Source organism: Sminthopsis crassicaudata, chromosome 1 (genome assembly GCF_048593235.1).
Source record: "Sminthopsis crassicaudata isolate SCR6 chromosome 1, ASM4859323v1, whole genome shotgun sequence".
Taxonomy (NCBI): domain Eukaryota; kingdom Metazoa; phylum Chordata; class Mammalia; order Dasyuromorphia; family Dasyuridae; genus Sminthopsis; species Sminthopsis crassicaudata.
The window spans coordinates 87,642,222-87,657,057 of record NC_133617.1 but is presented as its reverse complement, the minus strand read 5'-3'; the positions used below and the strand labels follow the sequence as shown (position 1 = coordinate 87,657,057).

The following is a 14,836-nucleotide window of genomic DNA, read 5'->3' as shown; positions in this document are numbered from 1 at the left end:
TATGTAAAATAGAAGCTACAAAAAGTTTTATTGAAAGAATGACATATTCAAAAGAACTCATTATGACTAAAAAAAAGTTTGGACAAGATTTCACATTCAAGTTGCTTGAAGACATCAGCCCAATATCTTCCTGTAGTCTAACATGCCATCCAAAAGAGCCTAAGATCCTTAGATCTTAGGTCCTTAGGTCCTTAGAAGGACTACTAATGGTAGGGCTGGTGTGATCTTATGTACACTCTTCAACGCCTAGACTAGTTCTGTGCACATATTGGGTCCTCAAACAAACCTTGTTGAAGACATGAATGCATCCTGATTTGTATCTTGATGTTCTTTTAAAAACATCAGAAACCAGAAGAAAAAAAAGGAAAAAGAAAGATAATCAACAGAATAATTAGCAATCCCAAAATCCAAGTAGGATATTTGCTGGCTTCCACACTTCAAAGCATTCTGCCCAGGAGTCAGGCAATGACCCTTATCATCACTAAAACCAACAATTGTTGTCAGTTAGCCCCCTTTTCTCATCTTACCTAAGGCTAGTTGGAGGGCTGTTCTAGGAAGTAGAGCATCAGGGAGTCAGTCATACTTACTCAGTCCTTTGCACCACAGGGTATGATCCCATTCGGACATAAGAACTCTGAGTACCACCTTCTTTCTTCCCCAAGATGTCCTTCACACTGAATAAATCCATCAGGTCAAAACCTGCCCAAAAATAAGTGGGGGAAAACAAAATTGGCAATGGAGCAGAGCCCAGCAAACACAAAACCAAAGTCATGTCAGCTCTTTAAATCAGGCAAGAAGCCAACCCCTCTGGCTAACAGAATGTGGAGAATAAGCAAATAGACTTGTTTAAATACATGTTCATTGGAAAGAAACACAGTAACAGGCCATTAAATTTCCCCATCTCTTCCATGAAAATGTAGAACAATTCAGATGTTGGAGTTTTAAAGAAATAGTAGAGCATGAGCATTCTGTATACTTTCAATATGCAATACACATTTATAGCATCAATATTACAAATGTTTCAAACTATATTTTATGGGTGTATAGCTACTACTGTCAATAAGTGATCCACTATGATAGGCAATATATCTGTAAAGGAGGATAGAGGCAGATCAAGAGGGCAAAGAGATTCCAGCAGCATGAACAATACAATCTGAGGTGATAATTACCTTTTGGAATAAAAACAAAACAAAACAATGGAATGTTAGACTTTGAAAGGATCTTAAAATGGTAAGAAGTAGAAGGCATATTAGAGAACAGCATTAAATGTAGATGGACTCAACACATAGAATTCTTGAGTATAAAAAATGTCAGACTACAACCTACTGGAATTGAAAGACTAATAATGATCTAGTTTAATCACTTTCTAGAAAAGAGAAAGACTAAAGCCCCGAGAAGTCATAAAAAATTTAGTGGCAGAGCCAAGATTAAGACATTAATTCTCTTAACTCCCAACCCCTCCACTGTTATTTCTACTACAATGTTTCTCTAGATACTTCTAACTTTGTTGTTGCTTTTAATCAATTCAATTCAACACTTATTAAGCACTTACAATGTCTTGAGTAATTAAAACTCAAAGTTTTTGATAAGAAAAGATAACAAAGAAGTGTTGAAAACTAGTGCTTATTACTAAACTCCTTCACTCTTTCCCACACAAGGAAAAAAAAAACCTTAAAGAATATTAATAAATCTTTGGTTCCATAATGTCTTTCTCATCAGTACAAAAAATTCACAGAATAATCTATGCACATGAACATCCTTCATAGAAATAAAAGAAAACAATAAGCAATCATTTACAAATGTTATTTTCTAAGAGCACAAATTATTACAAGCACAGAGACTAATTTAAAAGTGAAGAGAATTGCAAACTGTACTAAAAGTTTTTTGACCACAAAGATTCATCTCTTTCTCTCTCTTTCTCTCTCTTTCCCTCTTGCTTCCTCTCCTCCCTTGCTCTCATTCTCTCATTCATTCTGTCTATCTCTTCTGTCTCTGTCTCTGTCTCTCTCTCTCTCTCTCTTTCCCTCCCTCCCTCTCACTCTCTCTCTTCCAGTCTCTTGCTCTTGTTCTCTCTACTACTTCTAATAATAGTAATAATAATAATATATGGGCATGTCTATGTATATGATGAACTATTTATTCATTTATATACTATTACATATATATGTATATACATACATATAATATTATATGTGTTTGAATATAGACACAGATCTGAAGTGGCTAAGTATGGGATCAAACCAAAAAGTGGCAAATTAATTTCTGTCTCTATCTCCACACACACATATATATGCATATGTATATATACATATAAGTACTTTTTTTATATTTAAAAGCAATAGCAAGTTACACATAATTGATTTGCAATTTCTTGTGCATTCATCTTTTTATTATACTAGTTATAAAAATGATTGCTTTATTGTACAAATAAAAATAAAATGACAAAAAGTTAGTACCTTTGGAAAAAAGCCATTGATGCAGTAGAACAAAATGCTGCCTCAATGGCTCCTCTAGTAGTATCTTTCATGAATATTTCAAAATTAAACATGATTTCTTGAAATATAACAAGAAGTATAATTTTGACAACACTTATTAATATCAAGCAAAGTAAAAAGTGCAAAGACATATGCCAAAGGTGTGTACTGCTATTATGGAAGATGTCTAGAGTAAAGGCAAAATCAAAGAGGCAGTCCCTCTAGATAGTGAAGTCATTTGGATGCTTGTGGTTGAAGAATGCATGATAGCAACCGCAGTGAATCTATAATGCTGCTATAAAATGCTCATTGATTGACTGGAGAATTCATATTGACAGATAATGATATACAGAATGGAAAACCCACAGAACTTATTCATCAGTACAAATATCTGGGACAGATACTGTAATTGGACAATAGGCTGGATTCAGAATTTAAAAGGATGAGTACAAAATGGGTTGCCTTTGGAAAATTGCTAGATTCTTTGAATGACTTCTACCTTTTTTCTGAAATGAAAACCTCTATTTTATAAAGGAAACATTTTTCTGGGGATGTTATAAAGCTGAATCTCATAAAAAAAAAAAAAACTACCATCTTGGAAGCAAAAATTTTAGGCTCCACCATAGGGCAAGGGAGAAGAGCATAGGGTGCATAAATTGACTGCAAAACATTACAAGCACAGAATTAGGTATGAAAAGTTATATGAAGTATCTCTTTAGAGAAATGTTGATGTAAAGAGAGAAAAAAATAGAAAATAAATGGATCAGGTGTTTGGCAAAGTGAGGGTAACAGACAAACAACCTAGGTACTCCACTGGCATCCATAGAATGTCAAGAGAGTGCTGAGGAGCATGAAGTGCTCTTGTTGACTCTCTATGACTCCATTTGGAGTTTTCTTGGCAGAGATCCTGGGGTGGTCTGTTATTTCCTCTTCCAATTCATTTTGAAGATTAAGAAACTGAATCAAACAAAAATTAAATGACTTAGTCAGGGTCATACAGTTGGTAAGTGCCTGAGGTCAGATTTGAACTCAGGAAGATGAGCATTTTGAACTCAGATCTGGCATTCTATCTATTCATGGCATTACCTAAATGGCTCATGTTAAGTGTATCCATACACTCCTTATGAAAGATTTAAGGAAGGCCACTGACACATTTAGAATCATCTGAATCAGACACAGAAGAAGCCATACCCTCTATGTACTTTGTATAAGGCAGTAGGCTAACCATTGATGATATCAGAGTCAAAGCTTAAATGTTAATATCTAAAAAAAAGCATGAATTTAGTGTCAGAGAACCTGGGTTAAAATCACTTCTGATTCTAATACACCAGGCAGGTAGATGGCACAATGGATAGAGCACCAGACCTGAAGTCAGGAAGAGCTGAATTCAGTTTCTGCTTCAGATACTAACTGAATGTGTTAGCTTGGGCAAATTAGTAACAAACTTTGTCTATCTCATTTCCTCAATTATAAAATAGGAATAAATAGGACCTATCTACTATAGATATTATAAGAATCATATAAAATATAGGAAACAAGCTTTGAAAATCATATATGTAAATTCTAGCTACTATTATTAATTATTATTTCAGGATGATAATACTTAACCTCTCAGATTCAGCTGCTCTGTATGAAAAATGAAGGAGGGACAAAATAATCTCAAAGGTCCCGTCTTGCTCCTGGAGTCCATAAGGAATGGTACATACAGCTTCTTGCCTGAGAGCAGACATAATCCATTGAAGGATTTATAGTGAATAGAGAAATAAAGAATATACAGGTAGAATGTGATTGTTGGAATAAAAAAGGTACATTGAAGCAAGACAGGAGCGGCATCTTGCAAAGAGCACTCCACTGAGAGGCAGAAATGTTTAGTTTCATTTCTGGCTATGCAACAAACCATTTGAGTGATTTTAGACAAGTCATTCACTTACTTATAAAGATCTTCAGTTTCATCACCTGGACCATAAAGTTAGATTGTATGAGCTCTTAACTCTTTTCAGATGCAAAGTTCTATGAGATTTCTTTGGGGTAAAGCTTTTGAGAAAGGAAGAGGAGGCAGTGAAGTTTGGAGTTAAAGGCTGAAGGGAATGCTATGTTTTTTTTAAATGAAGCAAAAAGAATGAAAAAGCATCATTAGACTTCTTCACTGATACATGAATGTGCCAGCCTATATAAAGATTCATTTTTTTTTTACATTTTCTCTTCTGTTTGAAATAATGAAAACTTAATAATTCTGTACCCACTTAACAGCAACTTTCTTAGAACTCATTAAGTAAATTTTAATGATAATGGAATATTTCAGAGTTGACATACAGGGGTAAAGGTGTTTTTTCTTTTCTTTTTTCCCCCTTTGCTTAATTTTAGTAAATGAAATTCAATGATGTATCAGCATTTACAAGAACGTAATTTCACAGAAGTTGTCTGTGAGATCGAATGTGACTGTGTCCTTCATTTGCAGTTAAATGCCTCTACAATTCTTAGGATTTGGGGCATTTTGCCTCTTTGTCTAGGAAGAGAACAACTATGATACCAGAATTATACTCATTTCCCTTCTAGTACAACCACTTGTCCTTGGTTTATGTGTTTGAATTTAGAGAAAATCTGAAAAGCTTCAATTTAGGGACTTTGTTATAAGAACACTTCATGTTCTGGTTGTAAATTTTGAATCTCTTACCATCTCACACCGTAACATATTATAAATATAGTCTCATTGTAAATCCACTAAATTCATTCTGGCTCTACCCTTGGTTTCTAGGCTTGTTCCATAAAGTCCCCTCTACAAACATAAAGCTCTAGAAAAAACTTTTAAAAGTCTTTGTTCACTGAACTTTCACTATTGTCTTATACCTCCATAGTCTTATTTCTAACATTGCTTGCTTTGTCTCAAATATTCTTCCTTTCTTGATTTAATAATTGGATTTCCATCCATTACTTAACAACAGCAACCTTGTAAAAGAAGATGACCTTACATACAAGGAATTAATCAGTTGTTGATAGGCAAGATGCAGATAGCAATTCAGCTAAATTTTCCTAATATTTCCCTCCAAACAATTTTAAAACAACTCCTCAAATCAAATTTTGGAATGACAAAAAGATCCAAGTGAGATATTTTTCTAGCCTAAGACAACTTATAAAGTTGTCAAGAGAAATCTGTGATACTCAGATGAGGACCAGCCCTGAGCACATCCAGCAGTAGCACCAGCTATGGGCCCAAACCTAAGGGGTGACCAGAGCCTAATTTTTTTTAAATTTGATTTTAGTAGCATATTACTTTTCAAATTACAATTAAAGATGGTTTTTGACTTTCATTAGATTTGAGTTCCAATTTTTTCCTCTGTCCCTACCTTACCTCCCTGTTTCCCAAGACAGCGAGCAATTTGATATAGGTTATACATTCATTTTAACATATTTTTCATCTGAGTAATGTTAGGAAAGAAAAATTAGAAAAAAAGGGAAATGATTAAAAAAAGAAGAAAATAAAACAAAAAGAGGAAAATTCTGTGCTTTGATCTACATTCTGTCTCCATAGTTCTTTCTTTGAATGCAGATAGCATTTTCCATCCAAAGTCTATAGTAATTATCTTGGATCACTATATTTCTGATAAGAGCTAAGTCTATTATAATTATCACACAGTCTTGCTGTTACTGTGTACAATATTTCTCTGGTTCTGCTCACTTCATTTAACATCAGTTCATGTAAGTTTTTCAAGGCTTTTCTGAAATTAGCCTGTCATCATTTTTATAGACAATAGCGTTCCTTCACATTCATATGTCATAATTAAATCATTCCACTATTGATAGGCATCCACTCAGTTTCCAATTCCTTACCACCACAAAAAAGCTACTACAAACATTTTTGGACATGTAGGTCCTTTTCCCTCTTTTATGATCACAGAATCCTACTTTAACAAAATGTTCAAAATCAAAAAAATAGGCTGGGAAAATGAGCAAATAAACTAACAAAAATAAAATAATCTGACCATAAAAAACTTCTACAGTAGCAGGAAGAACCAAGACAAACTCATGAAAACAGCTACATGCAAAACTTCCAAAAATGCTAATTGTACCAAAGCCCGATCAGAGTAGGTCAAGAAAACAATGAGTGGTAGAGGAAAAAATGGGGAAAAAGAGGAGTGATGTAAGAAAAATGATTTTTAAATTAACAGATTGGAGAGAGAGAGAGAGAGAGAGAGAGAGAGAGAGAGAGAGAGAGAGAGAGAGAGAAATAGAGAGAGAGAGAGAGAGAGAGAGAGAGAGAGAGAGAGAGGAAAAAACCTAAAGAAATAATATCTTCAAAAACAGAATTGGTCTAATGGTTAAAAAAAAAAGGCACAATAATAACCTGAAAAAAAGAATTCCTTTCTATACAGAATAGGAGAAATAGAAAAATGGATACAAAAATTCACTGAAGAAAACATTTGGTTTAAAACCAGAATTGAACTAATGGAAAAGGGAATGCAAAAACTCAAAGAAGGAAATAATTTATTAAAAAATTATATTTGGGTAAAGAGAAGCTAATCACTTCATGAGTTATCAAGAAAAAATATAATAAAGTCACAAGAATAAATAAATTGAAGAAGATGTGAAATATCTTATTCAAAAAACACCTGACTTGGAAAATAGATGAAGGGGAGATAATTTAAGAATTATTGGACTACAAACAAACAAAAAGATCTTAGGAAATTGCTCCAATATCTTAGATCAGAGGCTAAAAAAATATTGAAAGTATCCAGGGTAGTAAATCATTCATCTTGGACAAAGTTAAAACTAAAATACATTTAATCAAAAAAAAAAAAAAAGAAAGAAAGAAAGAAAGAAAGAAAGAAATTATGTCAGCCATATTAATCAATATTTTTCTAAACAATATTGTAATAGTTAAAAATAACTAGATAGTAAAAGATTGAAATATGGCTATCTTCTGAGAAAAGATGTTAGAAAAATATGGAAAGACATAAGGATGATGTTATTTACTTTCCAATAAATAGAGGACAAATATATATAACATGGTCTTACACAGATGTATACAATTATATATATAAATTCAGGAGGACCCAAGTTCAAATCTGGTCTCAGACACTTAACACTTCCTAGCTGTGTGATCCTGGGCAAATCACTTAACTCCAGCCTCCCCCCAAAATAAATAAACAAATAAATAAATGAATGAATGAATGTATGAATGAATGAATGAATAAATAAATATGTACATGTTTATAGATAATTATATGTGCATGCTTTTAGATATATATATATATATGTATATTCACACAAATACATGCACAAATATGTGTATGAGTTTGTTTAATGTTAGCTTTCTTGTGGAAGTGTGGGAAAGGAAAAAAAGGGAGAAGAAAAAATAAATTTTAAAAAAAGTACAAGCACAGAACAACAACAACTACAAAAAACCTACAAGGAAACAAAGATGGACAGCTCTGACAACAATGTATAATATTTATTATATAGGTTTCCTGAAAATGAAATTTATTGTCCCATATTTTGAACCCTCTCATATTTTGCTGTACACATGACAATGTTTTTAGTTTTTTAGGGTTTTTTTTCTATTTTGTGTTTGTTTTAAATAAGCAAATATATTTTTAAAAGAATGTACCAATTACTTCCTGAAAGAGATTCCCAAATTTAAAACTCCCAAGAATAATATAGCCAAAATTCAAAACTCCCATGTCAATGAGAAAATTGCAAATAGTTAAAAAGAAATAATTCTAATATTTTGAAGCCACAATCACAATCTCACAAGATTTTGGTGCATCAACATTAATTGAATGGGACACTTGGAATATTATATTCTGAAAGGGAAAGGAACAAGAATTGAAATTAAAAATAACCAACCCAGTAAAATGGAATATAATCAAGAGGGAAAGGGAAAAGTGATTAAGGGGAGAGAGGAGTGTGTAAAATGATCATTTAATTAAAGGACTTTCAAGTATTGCTGATGAAAAGACCAGAGTGGAATAGAAAACTTGACATTCAAATACAATACTCAAGAGAAACATAATAGATAAATACAAATATATAAAGAAAGAAAGAAATAATAAGAGACTCATTCCTATTTGGGAAGATGATTCATGTAACTCTGTCTTTATAATGGCTAAGGGGTGATCCTGGATGTACTGATGTACAATAATCTGCAATCATTTGCTGTCAAAATAAATTAAAATGAGCCCCAATTTTTTTTAAAGAAGTATGTCTTTAGTAGGGTAATTTAAAGTCATCTATATCTACACAAGAGTGAATGATTATGTTGGGATGATTTCAAAAAAGGGAGAGGATAAGAAAGAGGAATGTACTATGAGAAGACACATGGGAGAGAGAATAGGGGAAATTTGCTTCCATAAAAGAGGAATGCAAGGAAGAGCTTTTGTAATATAGGAGGAAATTGAGGTATGGCAAGTATTGTTTGAACCTCACTTTCATTGGAATTGGTTCAAAGAGAGAAAAAATATGTATAAATTCAATTGGTGATAGAAATCAATCTTACCCAATAAGGAAATATGAGGAAAAGGGGACAAGGGATATGGCAGGGGCTGTGATTTGATAAAAGGGATGGCAGATTAAGGGAGGCAGCAGTCAGAAGCAAAACATATTTTTGAGGAAGGATAAAAGAAAGAGAGACGCAAAAAGATAAAAAGACAGAGAGAGAAGAGAGAGAGAGAGAGAGAGAGAGAGAGAGAGAGAGAGAGAGAGAGAGAGAGAGAGAGAGAGAGAGAGAGAGAGAGAGAGAGAGAAAGGGGGGGAGAGGGAGGGAGAGAGAGAGGGAGGGAGAGAGAGAGGGAGGGAGGGAGGGAAGGAGGGAGAGAGGGAGGAAGGAAGGGAAGGAGGGAGAGGAGATCACGATCTTAACCCATAAAATGGAAGTAGATTGCAGGATGGATCAAAAACCAGAATTCAACAATATTTTGTTTACAAGAAATATATTTGAAACAGAAAGACAGAGTTAAAACAAAATATAACATGCTAGAGGTAGCAATCATGATCTCAGACAAAGCAAAAGAAAGAAAATAGACCTAATTAAAAAGAAATTATCAGACAAGCCATATTTTTCTTTAAAAATACCATAGATAATGAAGTAATATTTTAAATATAAAGGAAAATTTCTCTGATAAAACCCTTCTTTCTCAAATATATGGGGAAGTGAGTCAATTGTAAAAATAAGATCATTCCACAATTCATAAGTGGTCAAGGGATATGAAGAGGCAACTTTCAGAAGAAAAAACAATCAAAGTTAATTATAGTCATTTTCAAAACAATTATCTAAATCACTATTATTTTTCCTGAACATTATTTTATTGTTACAAATGAATTTAAAGACAATTTTACATTCAATTTTGTAAGATTTTGTGTTACAAATTTTTCTTCCTACCTTACCTCCCCCAACCTAGACAGCAAGCAATCTGATAAATTTTTCCTTCTTTTTCATATTGTACAAGAAAAATCAGACCAAAGGGGAAAAAAACACAAGAAAGAAAAGTCAAACAAACAAACCTTCCAAAAGATGAAAAAACTATGCTTCAATCCATATTCAGTCTTTATAAAGTTTTCTCTTTGGATGCAGATGGCATTTTTCCTTCCCAAGTCTATTGGAATTGTCTCACCCTACTCAGCATATCTTATAGTTCTATTATGTTCTATTATCATAACTTGTTTAGTCATTCCCTAATTGATAGGCATCCAATCAATTTTCAATTCCTTGCCACTATAAAAAAGAGCTGTTACATTTTTTTCACATATGAGTCCTTTCTCCTATATTATTATCTTTAGGATACTGATCCAGTAGTGGCACTGCACATATAAGTACTGTGAGGGTTTTTTGGAATTTTTTTAATTATTAAAATTTTTATTTGCAAAACATATACATTGATAATTTTCAACATTCACCTGTGCAAAACCTGTGTTCCAATTTTCCCCTCCATTTCCCCCACCCCTTTTCTTAGACAACAACTAATCTAATTTATGTTAAACATGTGCAATTCTAGACATATTACCACAATTATGCTGCCCAAGAAAAATCACATCAAAAAGAAAAAGATGAGAAAGAAAACAAAATGCAAGCAAACAAAAAGAGTGAAAATAGTATGTTGTGAACCATGTGTAGTCCCCATAGTCCTCTCTCTCTGGGTGCAGATGGCTCTCTTCAACACAAAACCATTGGAATTGGTCTGAATCATTTTATTGTTGAAAAGAACCATGGCCATTAGAATTGATCATCATACAATCTTGTTGTTGCCATGTACAATGATCTCCTGGTTCTATTTATTTCATTTAGAATCAGTTCATGTAAGGCTTCTCTGAAACCATCCTACTGATTGTTTTTTTATAGAACAATAATATTCATATACCATCACTCATTCAGCCATTCTCCAACTTATGGGTATCCATTCAAGTTCCAAGTTTTTGTTACTGCAAAAAGGGCTGCTACAAGTATTTTTTGCACATGTGGATCTCTTTCTCTCCTTTATAATCTCTTTGGGATACAGGCCCAGTAGAAATACTGGATAAAATGGTATGTACAGTTTGATAGCCACTTGGGCATAGTTCCAAATTGCTCTCCAGAATTATTAATCAGTTCCCCACTCCACCAACAATGTATTAGTGTCACCACATCCCTCCAACATTTGTCATTATCTTTTCCATTTATCAATTGGAAAATGGCTTGTATTCTTATAAATTCGAGTCAATTATTTATTTTAGAAATGACGTCTTTATCAGAACATTGGAATGTAAATTTTACTCCAGCTTATTGCTTCTTCCAATCTTGTCTATATTGGTTTTGTTTTAACAAAAAAAAAAATTAATAACTTAATATAAATAAAATTATCCATTTTGCATTCCATAATGTTCTCCAGTTTTAGTTTGGCCACAAATTCCTTCCTTTTCCACAGATCTGACAGGAGAAGAAGAAGAAGACTTCATTCTTCTAATTTGCTTATAATATCACTCTTTATGTCTAAATCATGAACTCATTTTGACCTTATCTTAATATTGGCTGTTAGTTGTGGGTCAATGCCTAGTTTCTGCCATACTAATTTCTAATTTTCCCAGCAATTTTATCAAAAAATGATTGTTTTTTTTTTCCCCAAAATCTGGAGTCTTTGGGTTTATTAAATACTAGATTACTATAGTCATTGACTAATGTACTTTGTGAACCTAACCTATTCTACTGATCAACTAGTCTGTTTCTTAGTCAGTACCAAATGGTTTTGATGAGTACTGCTTTATAATATAGTTTTAGATCTGGTACAGGTAGCCTATCTTCATTTGCATTTTTTCATTAATTCCCTTGAAATCCTTGACCTTTTTGTTTTTCTAGATGAATTTCATTATTATTTTTTCTAGATCTTTAAAATAATTTCTTTGGAGTTTGATTAGTATGGCACTGAATAAGTAGATCAATTTAGATAGTATTGTTATTTTTTTTTTATATTAGCTCGGGCTATCCATAAGCATTTGATATTTTTCCAATTGATTGGATCTGACTTTGTGTGTAAAGTGTTTTGTAATTGTGTTCTTATACTTCCTGATTTTGTCTTGGCAGGTAGACTCCCAAATGTTTTATATTACAAATAGTTATTTTAAATGGAATTTCTCTTTGTATCTCTTGCTGCTGGACTTTGTTGGTAACATATAAAAATGCTGATGGTTTATATGAATTTATTTTGTAACCTGAAAATTTGCTAATTTTTTGTTGTTGTTGTTGTTGTTGTTGATCTCTAGGATTCTCTTAAGTAGGCTATGACTCTTTAGGCATAGTCTCAAATTGCGCTTCAGCATGTTGGATCATTTCACAACTCTACCAATAATGTATTAATTAGTGTCCCAGTTTTCCCACATTCCCTCCAACATTTATTATTGTCTTTTCTTATTATCTTAGCAAATTGGAAAGGCAAAAGTGGTGCATCAGAGTTACATCACTATAAATTAAAGAAATGCAAATTAAAATAATTAGAACAATTAGAAGAAACCATACACCTATAAGAAATGATAAATGCTGGGGGGGGGGGGTGAGGGCAAATAGGTAAACTATGCCTGGACCTGTAAATGTGTGCAGATACTTCTAGAGAAAAATTCATAACCATGCCTAAAGGGATGTAAAATTGCACATACCCTTTGACCTGGCAATATCATAACTACATCTATATCCTAAAGAGATAAAAGAAAAGATCAAAAGAAAAAAGTAAAAAGACACACATGTACAAAAATATTCAGAGCACCTTTTTGTGATGGCAAAGAATTGGAAACTGAGGGATTCCCAGCAATTGGGGAATGGTTGAAAAATTGTGGTTACTATTATCATGGAATACTACTCTGCTATATGAAATGATGAGGATGATGGTTTTGTAAAAAACAAACAAACATTACAATGCCTATATGAATTGCTGCAAAGTGAAATAAGAATAATCAGAAGATCACTGTGAAAAAATGCTGTCCATGTCTAGAGAGATAATTGATGAACTCTTGAGTGTAAGTTAAAGTAAATTTTAGTTGATTTTTTAAAAATTGTTTAATAGATCTGAAGTTTAAAAAAACTGAGAAAAGGAAAGATAAAAAAAAACAAAAACAAAAACAAAAAACCTCTAGTCAAAGCATATTCTGATGGCCCTTCCTCATTCCCTACCCAAGGAGTCTGTGCCAAGAAAGGTCCTTCTCATCAGGACATGCCAGTATTCCTTTCAACAAAATTTGTGAGGCTCTTCCCTCACTCAGAGGTTGCCAGATAACTAAAGTCACTCTGACAAACATCACTAAGGTAATATTAGTTAACAAAGGCCTTATATCTGGCAATAGATTCAATTATTCTGTGTCTTATGTTAGTGGTATAAAATAGAAACTGATCTTTATGGGATAAAACCACAACCACAAAAAAACAACCACAAATTAACATTATCTATATTGAATTGTCGTTTTATTTACTGAACATTTCTCATTTAATTTCAATGGACACTTTTCTTAAATCATGTATATCTCTTCTGCAATCTTGACCTTAGAGGTCAAGTACTTGTCAACTTTAACTCTATTTGCCTCAGTTTCCCATCTGTTAAGATGGGAATGGAGATGAAAATAGAAAACTAAGAAAACTCTAAATGAGGTCATGAAGAGTAAAACATGACTGCAAACTAATGAACAACAACAAAATAAACACCAAGGTTGTAGTAAAGATACACTGAATAAAACCTTGAAGCATTATATAAATACTAGCTATTGTTATTATTAATTACTATCTTCATTAGCATTATCCAAGTCCTATATGCTGTGTCCTAAGTATCTTCTAATTCTGAGTCCCAGATTTTCTCCAAGAGAATGTAAAGCCTTTGAATCATAAAATCTTTCATTTTATTTTCTTGTGTATTCCCAGAGACGTGCACAGTATGCAGCACAGAGTAGGTATACAATAAATGTTTGTTGATTAATGGATTTCAGTTACAATATCCTGTGATTTAAAGATTCTCTGATTCAACATGGTTTTTTCTGGGAAACAAAAATCACAATACTATTCACACTCACATGGACCCAGCTGGAGCTTATACCTCTAAAGTGTCCCAAAATTGATGAATAAAATATGTGCCCTTTCATTGTGTTGTGAAAAAGTAATCTGATTACCAGACTGAGTCTTATTTGAGACAGCACTGGAGTGTGCATAATATGCCTTGTCTCATCAATCCTGCCTATGTAGTATTCTCCCCTATCCATTTTTCCCCTTAAGAAATATGAAATAATATATAAAATAATTAAGTATAAATATTGGTTAATTTGAAATAAGAGGTCATTCTCATCTCTCTCCTGATTATCTGAATCCTTCTCAATTTCTTAGACTTTCAGAATCTAGTATATATCTTTTCTCCTTAATGTTTTGCCTGATGATACAATCTGAGAATGAATGAACAACAGATTGGTGCAGAGAATTATAGTTTAGCATGCCCCATTGATCCCTCTCTTACTATTTACATTGTATCTGTCCTTTAATCACCACAGACAGAGCTTTCATCTCTGACTCCTTAAAGTTTACTATCCATTATTTTCTTTTAACTCTCAATATGTCACATATTAATATGTTACTTGTTTGATATTTAGTTTTTTTCTTTATGACACTGTAAGCTCTAAGAGGATAGGATATATTCTTCTACCACATGTATTTCTTCCAAATCCTCCTTATTACCTAACATAAGTACCTGAATAGGCTATTCTAAGCTTCAAAGATATTTAATATAATATGTATGATACTTCAATCTATGGGATTGTTCATTAGGACTGTGGGATGAGTCTGTAGTTAAGAAGATCTAAGTTCAAAATCAGCCTTAGACACTTATTAGTTGCATGACCCCAAATAATAACTTCACCTGTTTGCCTCAATT

At 32.8% G+C, this 14,836-nt stretch overlaps 1 protein-coding gene across 2 annotated transcripts in view; it reads right to left on the bottom strand.

The window, feature by feature from the left end:
* The window catches only part of COL22A1 (collagen type XXII alpha 1 chain), a 578,696-nt gene that overhangs the window by 415,933 nt on the left and 147,927 nt on the right, over positions 1–14,836 (bottom strand). For both annotated transcript variants that reach the window (XM_074264749.1, XM_074264757.1), the window contains one exon: positions 588–699. In XM_074264749.1, the coding sequence (XP_074120850.1) occupies positions 588–699 (112 nt within the window). The remainder of the gene's footprint in view (positions 1–587; positions 700–14,836) is intronic.